At 47.4% G+C, this 15,809-nt stretch overlaps 1 protein-coding gene across 10 annotated transcripts in view; it reads right to left on the reverse strand.

The window, feature by feature from the left end:
* The window catches only part of STAT2 (signal transducer and activator of transcription 2), a 1,031,780-nt gene that overhangs the window by 274,157 nt on the left and 741,814 nt on the right, over window positions 1-15,809 (reverse strand). For 4 of the 10 annotated variants that reach the window (XM_078689096.1, XM_078689097.1, XM_078689095.1 and 1 more), the window contains one exon: window positions 12,724-15,256. The exons of the other annotated variants lie outside the window; for them this stretch is intronic. In XM_078689096.1, the coding sequence (XP_078545222.1) occupies window positions 15,168-15,256 (89 nt within the window). In that variant the 3' untranslated portion in view covers window positions 12,724-15,167. Of the gene's footprint in view, window positions 1-12,723; window positions 15,257-15,809 lie in introns of those variants that run through there. 10 annotated transcript variants of the gene reach the window in all.

Raw genomic sequence — 15,809 nt, forward strand, 5'->3', positions numbered from 1 at the left:
GGGTGACACCTTCAAGTCACCTTCGTATACAACTGCATCACAAACATGATCACAAATGTAAGCCTTATGTTTCTATTCAGCCCTGAAGATTCGCAGTCTGTTTCCCTGCGATGAAACACGTGTTGGCCCATATGTAGGAACAATAAACCGAATTATCACACCAACAACGGAACGCATTGACACCTCAATTTTGTCCAACTTGTTCACTAAATGTTGAAAGTGTCTACTGATTTTGGTGGTGCTCTAATGTTTGTTTGACTGACAAAACTAAAAACCGTATAATCATATATCCATTTGTATAGTGCAGGGGCATTGTTGTTTTTTCATTGTCAGATGACATTGTTATGCCGGTGGTTCCACCCCAGACCGCGGACTTCATCTTGTGACCAGAGACAGCCCTGGGACCCCATGTTTTGTTTCCTGAACTGAATGTACAGCATATCGTATCCTTTCACTGCTGGCCCACTATATGCCGGCAGACTCCACTGTGTGACCAATGGCAGCTTTGGGACATCCTGCTTTGATACCTGCACTGAATATGCTGCATATCGTATCCTTTCACTGATTGCTCTTTGTTCAGATATTGGGGGTACTAGACCCTGGCGCCTCACAAGTGGCACGTAGCAGGTGCACGGTCGCGCCTGGCGTGGGGGGTGGTGGGGTGATCAGCATCCACACCGCCCTAGCGGCTAATACATGCTGGTTCGGTGTGAATCACTGATTAGACATGTTACAAATGCCTCTGTTAGCTTAAGGGCCCTGACTGCGGGTACGTCATGGCACACTACTGACCACGCACTCCCCCACGCACACTCAAACTGCAGACACAACATCTTAAAAAGCAATTACTTTGCTAAGTTTGGACGTATGCCCCGTTGGGTAATCGCCCACAAAGTTACTATGTTAATATTAGTTTGCGAATTGCAGAAGCGACACTCAGCGACCACACAGCTCCAGTTCGGCCCCCGACCCGGCGGGGGGGGGGCCCCGGTCCCCCAATTGACTACAGTACAAAGCACAATATGGCTACCACCACTATTATGACATGGAACATCCGCGGCATGCACACCCCGTCGCACAGATACTCGGTCTTCGCCTACATGCAGAGGCACAAGGTGGGGATCGCGCTGCTCCAGGAAACACATATGTCCCAAGTAGAGCTGGAAAGGCTCCGCAGGCGTTGGAAGGGACAGGTACACGGCACGGGTTACTCCTCGAAAGCGCGCAGCACTTTGATATGGGTGTGAGCTGGCATCCCCTTTACCTGTTCAGAAGTTCACATAGACAGCGAAGGGAGATACTCATTTGTCAGGGGGAGGCTCAACGGGCAGGAGATATTACTGGGTTCCATCTATGCCCCCAATACAGACCAACCAGCTTTTCTGGCGTCCTTAAATTCTGTCCTCCAGCGACACACGGGCCTTCCCTGGTTGCTTGGTGGCGACTTTAATATGGTTATGGACACACATTTGGACCGCTCCTTCCCGCCCCTGCGCGCAGCGACTGCGACGTCGACGGCACAAGCCTTTAGAAACTAGTTACAGCATTGGGACATAAACAATCTTTGGCGCACACAGCACCCTGAGGTCAAAATATACTCGTACTACTCGGCCGTACACGACCTCCACGTCCGCCTGGACCGGATTGTGGGCTCCCAGTCTCTACTCCCGCTGCTGTCCAAGTCAGAATACCTAGGCAGGACACACTCAGACCACAACCCACTATGTTTCCACCTCAGTTGGGAGGCGGACAGACCCCCGGTGCCCACATGGCAGCTTCAAACTGCAGCGTTGGAAGACGCTGAATTCAGGTCATCTCTGGGCACAGCCAGTCTCTCCTACTTTGAGGAAAACGGGGGCACAGCGAGCGATACAGGGATGGAATGGGATGCCCACAAGGTGACCGTCCGCGGGCACTGCATAGGCGCCACGTGGAATATCCGCGCGCAGGTGTCTGGCTCCCTACAACACATAGAGTCTGAACTATTGCATTATGAAAGAGAGGGAGAAAACGCAGGCGAGCACACACGTAAATTGGGAGAGCTTCGTGGTGAACACGCACTCTTACTAGAACGTTTGCGGTGCCACAATTATGCGGCACACACGGCCAAGGCACACTCAAAGGCAGCTAGAGCGGCCGGTTATTGGCCTGGTTAATCCGACAGACAGAGCGCACGGCTTCGATAGGTGCCATCCGTACTGATGGCGGATTGGTGGTGTACACACAACGTGACATCCACTGAGCACTGACGGAACACTATTGGGACCTCTACAGGTCACGAGGCGCGAGTCACCCACACATACTAGCGGGTTTCCTGGAGTCGGTCACCCTGCCCACAGTCACGGCGAGCCGAAATGGGGAGCTCAGCGCTCCGTTGGCACTGGAGGAGGTGGGGGATGCTATCAGAGCGCTGGCGTCCGGAAAGACTCCGGGGCCGGACGGCCTGCCGGCTGAATACTACAAGGCGAATAGCGACATATTGGCGCCAGAGCTACTCCGGATGTACGAGGCATCAGTGGACGAGGGCCGGCTCCCACCTTCTCTTAGGGAAGCGTTTTTAGTGTCCTTACCTAAGCCTGGCAGGGACCCTTTATCCCTAGGTTCTTACCGCCCACTGGCGATGCTGAACACCGATTATAAGATTTTCTCCAAACTCCTAGCAGAGCGTCTAGCGCCGGTGGTTCCGCACTGAGTGCACCCAGATCCGAACGGTTTTGTGCCAGCGAGATCTACATCCCTAAACCTCAGAAGGGTAGCGGCGGAAGCCGCATTGACCTGGCCCAGGGCGGGATGCCTGATACTTGATCTAGAAAAGGCATTTAACTGCCTGGAGTGGGGATATCTGCTGGCAGTGCTGGAGGCATACGAGATAAATGACGACTTTCTGCAGATGGTGAGGCTTCTGTATAACAATCCCGTGGTCCGCGTCCGGCTGGGACCGTACGTCTCGGAGACGGTGGCGATTGGTAGGGGCACCAGGCAGGGTTGCCCTTTGTCGCCGCTCCTATTTGCACTGGCCATGGAGCCCCTGGCTGCGGCTATGAGGCAACAATTGGAGGAGAGTATCCCGCTAGGTGACGGGGTTCACCAGGTGTCGCTGTACGCCGATAATTTGTTAGTGTTCGTCCGGGACGTGCACCACATACCAGAGTTCCTGGCCCCACTGCTAAGTCGTTTCGCGGATGTCTCGGGGCTCCGAGTTAACGCAGGCAAGTCGTGTCTTTATGCGTTCAGAGATGGGGTGGCAGACCCGGAGTACAGTCTCCAGGGCACATGAGTCAAATGGCAGGTGGACACCTTCAAGATATACCGCCGGCAGGAGGACCTATTGGATGGGAACCTGGGACGATCGGTGATGGCGCTCAGGGCCCAGATGGGCTTCTGGTCCACACTCCCACTTTCACCCACAGGCAGAGTGGCCCTCGCCAAAATGGTGATGCTCCCCCGCCTCCTTTACTATTTCGCAAACCTACCGCTTTTCCTGCCCGCGCCCTTCTCCTCTGACCTCCACAAGATGCTACGGGACTTTATATGGGGCGCGTCTAGACACCGACTAGCGCTCAGGAAACTATATTTGCCCACTGACAGGGGCGGGCTAGCTGCCCCCTTCTTCGAGCACTATTACTTGGGGGAAGGGGCTGAACCATTGTACACGCTGGAGCGGATCATTGCACTGTTCCATCCACTGGCGACATCGGCACGTCCTGCCCCATTGCCATTGCTGTTGGTGGTAGCACTTAAATGCTTCCGCAGGGCACTGTGCCTGACGAGAAAGGTGCATCCTTACGCACCTGCGGTGCCCCTGGACGGCTCGCCCGGGGGAGGAGGAGGTGGGGGGTGGGTGGGGGGGGGGGGGGGGTTGGGACACTCACGAACTCCATGCTAGATCGCTGGCATGAGGTGGATGTCCGAACGATGGGCGACCTGTACAAGGAGGGAGTCTTGGCACCCTACGAAACACTGTTAACGGAAGCTGGGCTCCCACCAGGGGGCTTCCTGCTGCACAGGTCCCTCACGGCCCACATGGCAGCCGTATGGGGTGATGTGGCAGAGGAGCCAATGCAGCACCTGGTGGTGCAGTACCTACACGTAATGGGCAGAGGCAGGCATCTAATCAAATGGTTTGCCGCATCCCTGCGAATCCATACGGAACACGACTTAACCCCGCTGCGGGCGAAATGGGAGAGGGACATGGGAAGAGAGCTGGCAGACAAGGAGTGGGAACGGGTCCTGAAAATTCCGGTGCGCATCCCTAGAAACGCGAGATTCCGTCAGATCCAAGTGTACATAGTGCACAGGGCCTATCTAACCCCAGACCTAATAAATAAATACTTTCACAGAGCGGACGCGTCCTGCCCAGGTGCGGGGAAGTGAACGCAGACTTTTTCCACATTCTGTGGCGCTGCCCGGGCCTCGGAACCTACTGGAGCGATATTCACTTACACTTTGCGCGGAGTACTGGTCGCGTTTTCCCCTGCAATTGGCCCGAATACCTCTTGCACCACTTCAAGAGACCACCTAAGGACAAGGTGTCGTCTAGATTCCTTGACCTGGGGATGGTGACGGCAGTACGGCTTCTTACCAGGAAGTGGAAGTCGAGGGACCCGCCTAGTGTAGAGGCGTGGGTTCTGTCGCTCTCATCCTGGGCGCGCGCAGAATGGACAGCCATCCGGAGGGAGGAAACTATGGGGCTCCGGAAGGAACCTATGGCAGAAAGGTAGCAAGGGAGTTACACGCCAAGATAACCCCTGCTCACCCTCTAGGTAACGTGACACGAGCAGCAAGGCTGATCCCGGAGGCAATGTAAGTTAAGTATTTGCGCACACACCCACCAGCAACAACATCCCAGGCCCCCCACAAAAGGAACTCCACACAAGGTTATATATAAAAATAGCCTTTGTATTATACCAAACACATTAGATAATAAACACACAATTTACACCGTGCCACTGGCACGGGCGGAATTTACAGGGGATTATATACATGGGACTGGGCCACATGGGCCACCGTCAGAATAAGCACTTAGTAGAAAAAGCACTTTGTAGGAATAGCACTTAGAAAATAGAATAACGGTAGTACCAAATAACAAGTGTAGAACACAACCAGTAACTACTGGAAAAAGGTAGGTACACACCACGCAATCCTAAAACACCTTAGGCATATATCACGCAGGGAACCAGGAACTCACTAGCATAACCATACTAGGGAACACAACCTCCTAAACATGAAGAACACATGTAGAGGTGAAGGCAAAAAGGTAATGCATATATCACATTAGGCAAGTATCACATTTGCGCAAAAGATCACAGAACTGACCCCAGGCCAACTTGGCCTCTCAGGGGCTCACAGGCCCAATGTCCAGAGTGTCTGGGCTGGCTGCGCAGGCAGCCAAAGAAGAATGCGCAAGGGTTCAGGGCCTAAATGTAGCAGCTGCCCACTAAGTGCAGGGCAGCTGTAGGAACTGTGCCTGGCACCAGCGTGCCTCCTGGCTCTCTTCTGGGACTCTGAATAAACAATAGTGCCCAAAACAACGTGGGAGTCTTGCAGGATCTATGAACAAACAGCTGTGCCCTCAGGAGCCTTGTGGGCTCTAGACAAATGCTGGCACACTGGGGGGAGCGGCCCGCTGCCAACCGGGGCCGCTCTACCCTCAGAAAATGCCCCCAAAAACAACGTTGGAGCTACAGGGCTCGGGATGGCCAAGAAAATGCTGCCACAACTCGGGGGGAGCGGCCCACTGCCAACCGGGGCTGCTCTATGCCAATGGAAAACTGCCCCCGTACTGGTGGAGCCTCTCAGGCTCTAAACAAATGCTGCTACTAAAGTTGGAGCGGCCCACTGCCTTCTGGGGCCGCTCTACCTACAACTAAAATCCACCCTAGGAATCCGTGTCCCTGCCTCGAAACGCCTGCACTCACCGGGCCTCTGCTGGGGACGACTCCTTGTCCCGGCGCTACTCCTGGGCGGGGCTGCTCGGGGGGAGCCCTCCTCATCGGGCTCCTCGTGGCTGGGACCCCAGGCGGCGCAGCCTCCACTTCGGGGAAGCTTCCCCGGCTCGAGGTGCAGGCGGTCAGGGCAGCCAATCGCTGCGCGGCCCTCTAGACGAGCTTCCCGGCTCAGGTGCACCTCAGCCAATGGCAGAGCGGCCCCGGAGGCGAGTCACCAGACTCCGGGGCGCGCTAGCCAATGGCGGCGCGCTCTTCCTAATGAAATCCCCAGGCGGCGGCGGTGATTCTGCTTGCAAATAATTAGGTAGGCACCCGTTTAACTCCAATATCCCTGGCGGGGTGGGCCCCAGTCAGGGGTAAAAAATAAATGACAAAGGCGCGGGTTAGGCACCCGCCCAAACTCCACGAAGGACGGCAATGAGCGGGGTGTCACCAGCACCGAAAAGGAAGACAAGGGGGGATCCCCACCTCGGGGAATCCCTCGAGGAAGGACGATTGCAGCTCAGAGCTGCAGTAAGAAGCAGAAGCGCTCCCCTGCAGGAGAACAAAGCGCTGTAAAGAAATACAGGCAGAGCGCTCCCAGGCGCTTGAGGTGTGCAAATGTCCAGGGCAAAGTTCAGGAAGGTAGGGGGGGCCAAGGCTGGGCCTAGGGGCCAGCTCACACAGGGCCCTCCAGGCAGGGAGACAGTCCCCAGTGGCGATCCTCCTGGCGCCAAGCAGCAGCAGGCCACCCTCAAGGTAGGATCAGGAAGAGAACATTTCACATGGGGTCACAGCCCCTTTTCATACACATGAATCCTTTGTCTTAGGCTGGAGGATTAAGGGAAAACCAGAGGCAGCTGGTTTTGGAGTACTCTGTTGTGCTCAGCCCCTCTCCCCATTCACTGGCCAGGCTAGGGACATCAGACGCACCACAGGGGGCGGAGCCAGCATTGTGTAGGGAAATCCCAACCCTATTCAGGTCCCAGGTTCACCCCTCCCTCACATCAATATGCAGATCTCTCCACTCACCACCGGGGCAGACCCATCCTGACTCATGGAGCAGGCACACCAGCCAGCTCCAGCCAATCACAAGCCAGACAGGGAATTTACCTTTAATACACAGACAGGCCAGTTTCTAGAAGTGGCACTTCCACACTAGACACATTAACGTCACACCCATCATCGCGCAGCATTTAATCACACGAGTCCGCACATACCAAACTCGATCCTGCACTCCCCACGCATCAGGAACTACCATGGACACATACATTCCCCATGCATTCCTATGGGAGGGCAGGCCTACCTCACAACATGCACTCAGAGTGCGCACACACTTTACACTGGGACACAGTGTTAAAGTGCGCAGAAGCCAAAAACAACCAACACCAGGTCACATGTAACAGCAAAAAGTTCAGGGGTGAACCTGCCAGAAGGGCCAAGTCCAACACATACTATGTTGATGTCTATATGTCACGTATACATTTCCAACACATACTATGTTGATGTCTATATGTCACGTATACATTTCCTTGTCCCCTACCCACATGTGAACACTCAGTACCCATTCCCTTCCTTCTTCTCTACCACACCAAGAGCACTGTATGATACTGCACAATTGCCGTAATGAGTAAACTCCATTGCCTCTATCTGTAAAATGCTTTGAATACAATCGCATCAGATACTCTATATTGCTATAAAGTAACCCAAGTGGAGACATGTCACACGTAATTTGTGTTGTGTTTCTTGCTACTACTGTTTATTTTGCACAAAAGAAAGGATTAGTATCTGGCTGCAAACTGTCTTTTTGGGCTTTTGTAATCTTATTGCGTAATATACGCTGCAGTGGTAGACTTTGGCTCGGGTCAAAAACTGGATTTGAGCCAGGTCCTGGGCTAGTGGAGTCAGTATGGGAGGACCTGGTGTGGACTCTCGGGCTGGAGTAGAAATTTGAACCGATGTCAGAACGGGTTCTCGATGTTAATTGGCACCAAGGGAGAGTCAGCCAATAGAAGTCCAACTGGAGCATCTCACAGCTCCATGAGGTTCAAAGGTACATCAGAGGAAACCAGAATGGACAGAAAGAGCTGGAACATAGCCTCCTCGAAGGCCAGTATTTGCTGCAGGGTCGACAATGGTCTGGGGAGTTCAGGGTGTCCATGGACCAGTTGCAGAACCAGATCCGATTGAGAAGAGGCTTGTGGGATATGATCTTTTAATTGGTGCCCTAGCACCTTCTCCCTTGATTGCGATTAGCGGGATGGGGTCAAGGCCTGCTTAGCTTTCATGTGCTTATGGCACAGCTTTCACTTTCTCAAAGACTTCAACGTGAATGAAACTTTATGCGAGACTGACTTGTTGAAGGGGATCACATGTGGCCCAGCAAGAGTGAACTATGTTTTGTACACATAGCCCTCTTCCTATGTTCAGTGAAGTAGTTTTGACTCCTACCCCTGAATTGCCTTCGGGTAAAATATGGCACATTTACATCATGACTGCGAGTCATGACCAGAGCCCAAGCACCAAAGTCACAGGTCATGCGGGTCTGTGACAGGGTGTTGAAAACTGGATGCCTGGTTGACATGATAATCGTTCACAAAGAAATCACTGAAGAGCAATGTGTGGTCTTTGTCAACAATGGTTTGGCTAATTAGGGCACTGAAAGGTGTTGGCTGACAGGTTGTTAGCAAGGTAGAATCGCTTAACAGATCTTTCCTAAAAGCTTGGCAGGGTATATTGCCTCTTTAAAGGACTATTCCTATCAGGCCATGAGCATTTGACATTTTAGCCAGCTTCATTTTAATTGCAGAAGATCTGAAGTCTTGCCATTTTATATATGCACTGGAGAGAATGGCACAATTAATCATCGGCAGAAGACTTAATAGACTGCCTTCCTCTAGAGAGGAAAACCTTTGACAAAATGGCGCAATCCTCTGCTATGCGATGTAAAAGCAGCCAGTAAACACAATCAGAGTGTGGGTAATCAGCAGTTTCGTTATTCCAGAAGACTGGCATTAAATAAAAGGGACTCTTCTTGCTTGTGATGTTCAGTCATGACCAAATTAAAAAGAATCACAGCAAGTATTTGAGTCCTTGGCACACCGGCACAGGCTTGGTAAAAATCCAAGTCCCTTCACATCTATGGCTGTAGGTGTGGTAATAATTCATGAAAGCACCACAAAGGGTATCTACATTTTATCTGTCAATTGTTAGAGAGGTTACTTCATCTGAGTGAAGCTTTTTCTGTAAAACAATCATAGCTATCTATTGCAATCAAAGGTATACCGAAAATGGGGCAAATCTAAATATGAAATCAAGATGCGAAGCCAACTCACTTCGCTTGATGAAAAATGGACTGAAAGCCAATGAAAAAGGAAGCTTATAGCATAGCTGTGTTAAAACACCAAAGAAAGTGTTATATGTATTTTAACTGCATTTATGCACTGCTTACTAACCCGGACGACGCCTTGAAATGCTTTATGGTGGGTAGCATGCTACTCCATTACCCAAGGTTAGTGGTTAATCTAGTTGTATCAGTCATTGTTGGCGACAGGGATTAGTATTTTGCTCTCATGAAACTGTTCCATGCATTTTCTTTCAGTTTCTTTGAGGTAGATTAAGTGAATAGGAGTTGTTATTATTAGAGATAATTCATGCACATGTAAAGTAGGATTAGTGGATTGGATCGAGGAAATTATATACTGTTATATTGTAAGGAATAGTTACTCAAAGGATCGCTTGTTATCGTTGAAAGGTTAAATTGACAATGAAGATTGGTTCCATTCTTTTTGACTTTGTACTTGGCTCCAATGTGACGCACTGTGGTATGTTCTTATAGCTGCTCCTTTTAGATTATCAGGTAGGATTTGGGGGAATGGAGATCTGTGATTTGCACTGGGCAGTCTGTTCTGTATGTGATTGAAACAGAGCATGGGTGCTATGTTTGTAGGGGTATATGGTTCTCCCCTGATATTGGTAAATGGAAGTTTGTAAAGGGTTTGTGCTGATTTAGTTCGTCCTTGATCTAAGAGTTCCCGGTAGGGTGCATCTGTTTGTAGGGAGAGAGACCAGAAATTGTGATGTCACTCGTTTTTGTGAAAAAGATCATATAGATTTTCTGATAGATCACACTGGGGATAACCAGGTCTTAACCAGTCTTCTGAACTTTAAGGGATTCTAATTGTCTCTAATCTTTGCAGGTTTAGCAACTTGAATGGAAAAGTAGTGCCACCAATAGTTGTCTTCTTGTAAGCAGGACTTATCAAGTGTGGTGCCAGGCTGGAATGCAAGATCTTCAGTTGGGGGTATTTGGAATTTATGATCAAAGGAATTTTGGAACTTTGCCATTTACCGCTCTGTGACTCAAGCATACTAATTTAAAAGAGGATCATTTTGCATTTGAGAGCCAGTGTAGATCCTGCAGAACTGTGGCTTCATGCGTTGATTTTTTGAAGTAGTCTTGTTGCTGAATTCTGGATTTGTTGCAGTCTTCTCATGGCTGAAAGTGAATGCTATGGTATAGTCCTTTAGGATAATCATGTTTAGAGAGAAAAAGTGATGTTGTTGCTTGTATCTTTGATTTTGCTGTTTTTTCATTTTACTGACGATTTATAGTCTGTTGACTGGAATAATAGAATGCATATGTTCTAAAGCATATGATTCTATCAAACATACAAAGCTGGAGAAATGACTTACACTAAAACTGACTTTGGCACATTAGATTTTGACACACTGTTCTAATCCATGACTGGTGCTTTCTCACACAGTCCCCTAAGTGGATTTTATTAGAATTGGTTGTACCCCCGGTTTACAACCAAAAATCCTTAACCATGCATGGTGCTGAACCACAGAATCTGTACTTAGCTGCTTGTTAGCGGGATGAAAAGAACCAAGAGCAGATTTTAGGGATGTACGTATGATTGTTTTTCCCCTCATACATTTGCAGTCAATCTCTACCTGGGTTCTTCCGGAAGACACTGCATCAGATCAGCTCCTCAATCTCCCTCCATGGCTTTTCCACACTGCATCAAAAATTAGAAAATATGGTTTACATTGTAAGCAAATATATGCTGGACATTGAAGAGATCCCCCTATATTTTCACTATGTGCATGGCGTAGCAGTAGGTTGTCTTAAGGTTTCCTTGATGTTATGGATGACACTTAGCAAGATTGGGAAGTAATTACTCTACTTTAGGAAAAAATGAATTGTTTCCAAAAGTAAACAGTACTCTAGCTCTTCCACCATTTTAACATTGTAAGTCTCAGCCACCCTCCTAATCACTACATGATAGGTAGAAATATAATCAGGTGGGGGGAGGACTTGCAGAGTACCCTTCCTGATCCAGCTCAAGAGAATATGCTATAGGATCCTCTCAAATCCTTTGTTCCTTCTCTTCCTCACAATCCTTTCAACATTTGTTTTTTCCATTTCCAGAGTGTCCTGTTTTCTTATCTTCATCCTCATGGGTCAGTTGATTAGTTGTCATTGGTACTGGTGAATCCTGCCTTTTATGGACAGTTTTCTTATGAATAACACAAAATACTATGGTCTAGTCAAAAGAGTTTTTATTTCAATAAAATGTAGTATTTATGACTGCAAAATGTCTTGTTATATTTTTAATGCCAAGTCAAAACAGATTATTTTAGAGTGGTGATATATTTTGGCTCTAGAAAAATCTAATTCATATTTTTTGCCGAAAAGTTGAGTTGTGCTATAACTCTCAAGTGTTATCTTTGTCCTTGTTGTATTCGACACAAAAGACAATTTTCAGCAACAGACTGACCCAGAAGACACATTTTCAGCTACAGACTTTGAGGTGTGCCCTTTTCCTTTTTCTAGGTCAGTGAATTTAAAGCTTTAAGTGTGCTTTGATTTCACCACAAAACAAGCTCAGTCTAAGGTATTGCTGGCTTTGGGATGTTCAGCCCCAATAATACTATTTTGAAGACCAAGGGGGTGGGGGAAGCAGTTCCAAACCTCAGATTCCTTGACTTTGAAGCAGAAGGTCATTGAGTTCTGCAACTGGAAATCAATACATGGCTTAACTAGATTCATACCTCATATAGTGGTAGTGCAAAGCATGTGGTCTACGCGATGGGGAGCCAGAGCAGAATTTAAAAGATGTTCTTTCCAGAGCCAAACACATTGAAAACCCTTGAACAAATGAAAAATCATTGACTGTAAGAAACATCCTATGTGACTTTGTTGTTATTTTAGGTTGAAATCATTATGGTGAAAATAATCTTATCTTTGGATGATTTTCAAAGAAGCTTTTACGTTAATTTTTCAATTCCCTGAATCGAAAATCTTCCCAGGTTTTGTTCTCAGCAATAGCTCTAAAAACCTTAAAAAAATAATTGTCATCATCAGGTTCTGTGCGTGCTCATGCTCCTCTGGCAAGCAATATAATCTGTAGATGCTGATCATATACTGGTGCATTATTGGTTTACAGTTCTCGCCATCATGAGTCATTATGACTCAGCCGCTGGTCAACACCCCAACAATGATTTTTTTTAACATGTTTTTTCTGGCCTCATCTGCTAGATAACAAGAATACACTGTACATAAACCTAAATTAGGTTACCTCTATAAAAAAGCATGTTGATGTATAGTAGATTAACTCTGCAAAACGTTTGTGTTCCCCAGAGAACAAGTGTGAATAGGATCAGTATGAGAAATATCAGCACTATCAGTGAATAACATCAAGGAGCTTTGTGCATTTGGCTTTTGGAGGCATGGAAATGCCCCAGAGCGAGGTCTTTACTTTGAATCTTCTTTCAAAGAGAGTCAACACAGTTTTTACTTATTTGAAAAATTGATTTATTTCGCTTTCTAACAATGTACAATTTTGGCTAGTGGTTAAATGTGGTTATTGCAGGTAGTAAAGGTTCCAAAAACGGATGCAATGATTACTCTGAAATGTTTTTAGAGTACTAAAAGGCAGGATAAAACGGCACATAGAGAAGAGGCAGGCCTGGTGGCTCGGTGACATATTCTCATCATTAAAAGTTGCAGAATTTCGGCAATATCAAACACAAGCTGCCCTGGAACGGTTTTTTCGAAAATGTTGGAAAGTTATTCTTTCTTGCCGACATTCCTCTCTTAGCAGGCATGTTATGTTATCAGCATTTGTATAGCACAGATCTACTATTTGTATGGTCCCAAAATGTATTTTGTGCCTGGGTATCCTTTCCGTACAACTGAGGAATTCTCTTTGACTGGGCTGGAGGGGGTCTGGTGTCATTTGCTTGGTTAGTGAAAATCAGTCTGTTCCACACAATATTCCGTAATGTCTTGTAATGGTTAGTAGGAACAATAGGAATGTGTCAGTTCCTGTGATATTAATTTAATGGATCTAAAGCCCCAGATAAGGCACTAAAATAAGAAATGATTAATGGTATATTGGGACTAAATATTGCATCAGTCATGCCTGCAAACCAACACTGTCACATGAAACTATCATTAAAATAAGAGACTATGGGGCAGATGTATCAAAGTTTTTTTTTGCCGCAAACGCTGCGATTCGCAAAATAGCTGCGTTTTGGACAAAAAAAACGGGATTTGGAATGTATCATGCAAAAAGCCTCGCAATATTAAGGAATCGCAAATTTTGCAATTCCTTAATATTGCGTAAGCATTTAAGAAATCGCAAATTGCGATTTCTTAAATGCAATGTATTAAGCATTTCAGTTTTGCGAATTTTGACTAAGAAATCGCAAATTACCACCAACTTGTAGTTGGTGGTAATTTGCGAATTCTTTTACAAATGCACCTTTTGCAATTTGTAAAGGTGGCATGTGACGCTCATACATGCCCTTCGGGCATATATGTGTGCCATATGCACACACATGTAAATTTCAGGGGTGCAACAGGGTGTCCTTTGGACACCCCTGCGCCCTTGAAATTATTCTCAATTTGCGATTAGCAAATTGCAAATCGCAAATTGCGAATAATTTCACATTCATTCCTATGGGCCTCCTGGCCCATAGAAATGAATGGGAAATTATTCGCAATTTGCGATTCGCAATTTGCTATTCGCAATTAAAGAATTTTAAGAAATCGCTAAAAAATAGCGAATTTCTACATACATACCATTTTGCAATTCTCAAATACCGATTCCTTAAAAATCGCTATTTGAGAATCGCAAAAGGGTATCTTGATACATCTACCTCCTATGATAGCTTAGGCAGCTTTAAACTGTGAATATGTTTGCACCCAGTATTCACACCACATCTAGTGAAATCTCTTTTGCTTCCACACATTCTCGTTTTTGGAGAGCAAGTACTTTTTCCCACACACATAATAGACACCCTTTTTGTCCTTGGATTTCCATTCCCATAAAAATACGGCTATATTATAGATAGTGCGAAAACACCACACCCAAGAAGATTGCCAGGTTCAGAGGGCAGTCAGTCAGAACAGAGCAAAGATATCTATTTGATACATTTTCAGTTTTGATGGAGAACATTCAAGGAGACCTGGGCTTCAGGGCTAGGTTTGAAGGCTTTCTGCAGTTTATGGTGTCTTGGACAGTGCTACAGGTTCAGGTTGTTAAGTGTTGTATCAAGTACTGAAGTCAAGCCATTGAGTACACCTTTTCCAGTACCATACCATCTCCTACCCCACAGTGCTTTGTCAGTCTCTGGTGGCAGTGAAGCTGGACTTTCCCCCAAGGAGCCTATTCCCCTTGAAAGTTCTCACTCCGCTTTTATGCTGTGTGCTTAGAGCCACGCTTTCTCTGTTCCTCCTCACTCTGAGCAAGTTTGCGGTCAAAAGGTACACATACATTTTCCTGTTTGGTGGTCGGGGTAAGGGTCGGGTCATGCTTCTTGTTGGATCGGATGGGCTCCAGCAGAGCATGCTTCTACTGGCATGAGGGCCTCTAGGCTGTACGAGTCCCTCCAAGTATTGTCTCCTGCTAAGGTGAGGCAAGCTGCAGCTCCTACAGGGAGCACTCAAGCTCAGGCCTCCAGTCAAGCATTGCCCTTTCCAACTCAGATAACGGAACACTCCTGCTTGGAGCACAACGTCTCGACCAGGGTCTGCTTATGCAGTAGTCCTCCAAAAAGCTGCTAACTTGGCCTGCTGTCATGAGTAGGGAGACAGTGTAGTAAAAGCAGAGGCGGTGGAGTGGTTTTCTTATAGTAAATGGGGAAAGCAAGTTGTACTTGAAGAGCCCATAATCTTGATCATTTTCAGGGCACAATCCAAAGTAGTGCATGAAGGTAGAGGTCCCTGGGTCAATAGCCTTCCTCTTCACCATCACTGTCAATGATTGGCATCATGGGATCGTCAGAACCCATCAGCGTGAGTACAGAGAAGTCGAGCGCTGAAACACAGAGAACAAAAGTGAAAAGAAGAAGTAAAAGGCCCAACACAAAGTGCACACTTGATCTCTACATCATTTTCACTCAACACAATAATAGTGCTCCCTTGTGTCCTAGTCTGATAGACCATTCAACCCTTCCAGTTACATTCCTTGTGACCTAAGCTTAGAAAAGTGGTGAACCTTCACATTGGTGGCTTTTGAGCAAGCCAACCACTATGAACTCCCCCCTAATGTCCAATACCAAAGGGAAATGCCACTTATAAGTCTCCTATCATAATTGGAACCTGATCATTACTGCGCTAGCGCTTTGGGTGAAAACATTGTAATTATTGCTGCAAGTGTTTTTAAACCACGTTCTCTTTTAAAAATTGTTTTTGTCACTGGTAAATTGTGCGCTGACTCCCCGTTCCACCGCAGCGATTCATGCTGTTTGTTGTGGAGGGAGAACAGAGCGCTTTCACTTCCTGGTGGTGCCATTAGCGGGCGGCCATGTTAGCAGGGTGACGCTCCAGTCTTTCCACGAACCCAATCTATTTAGGCCTTCTGTCTCTAT

The sequence above is a fragment of the Lissotriton helveticus genome, chromosome 1_1 (assembly GCF_964261635.1).
Source record: "Lissotriton helveticus chromosome 1_1, aLisHel1.1, whole genome shotgun sequence".
Classification (NCBI taxonomy): Eukaryota; Metazoa; Chordata; class Amphibia; order Caudata; family Salamandridae; genus Lissotriton; species Lissotriton helveticus.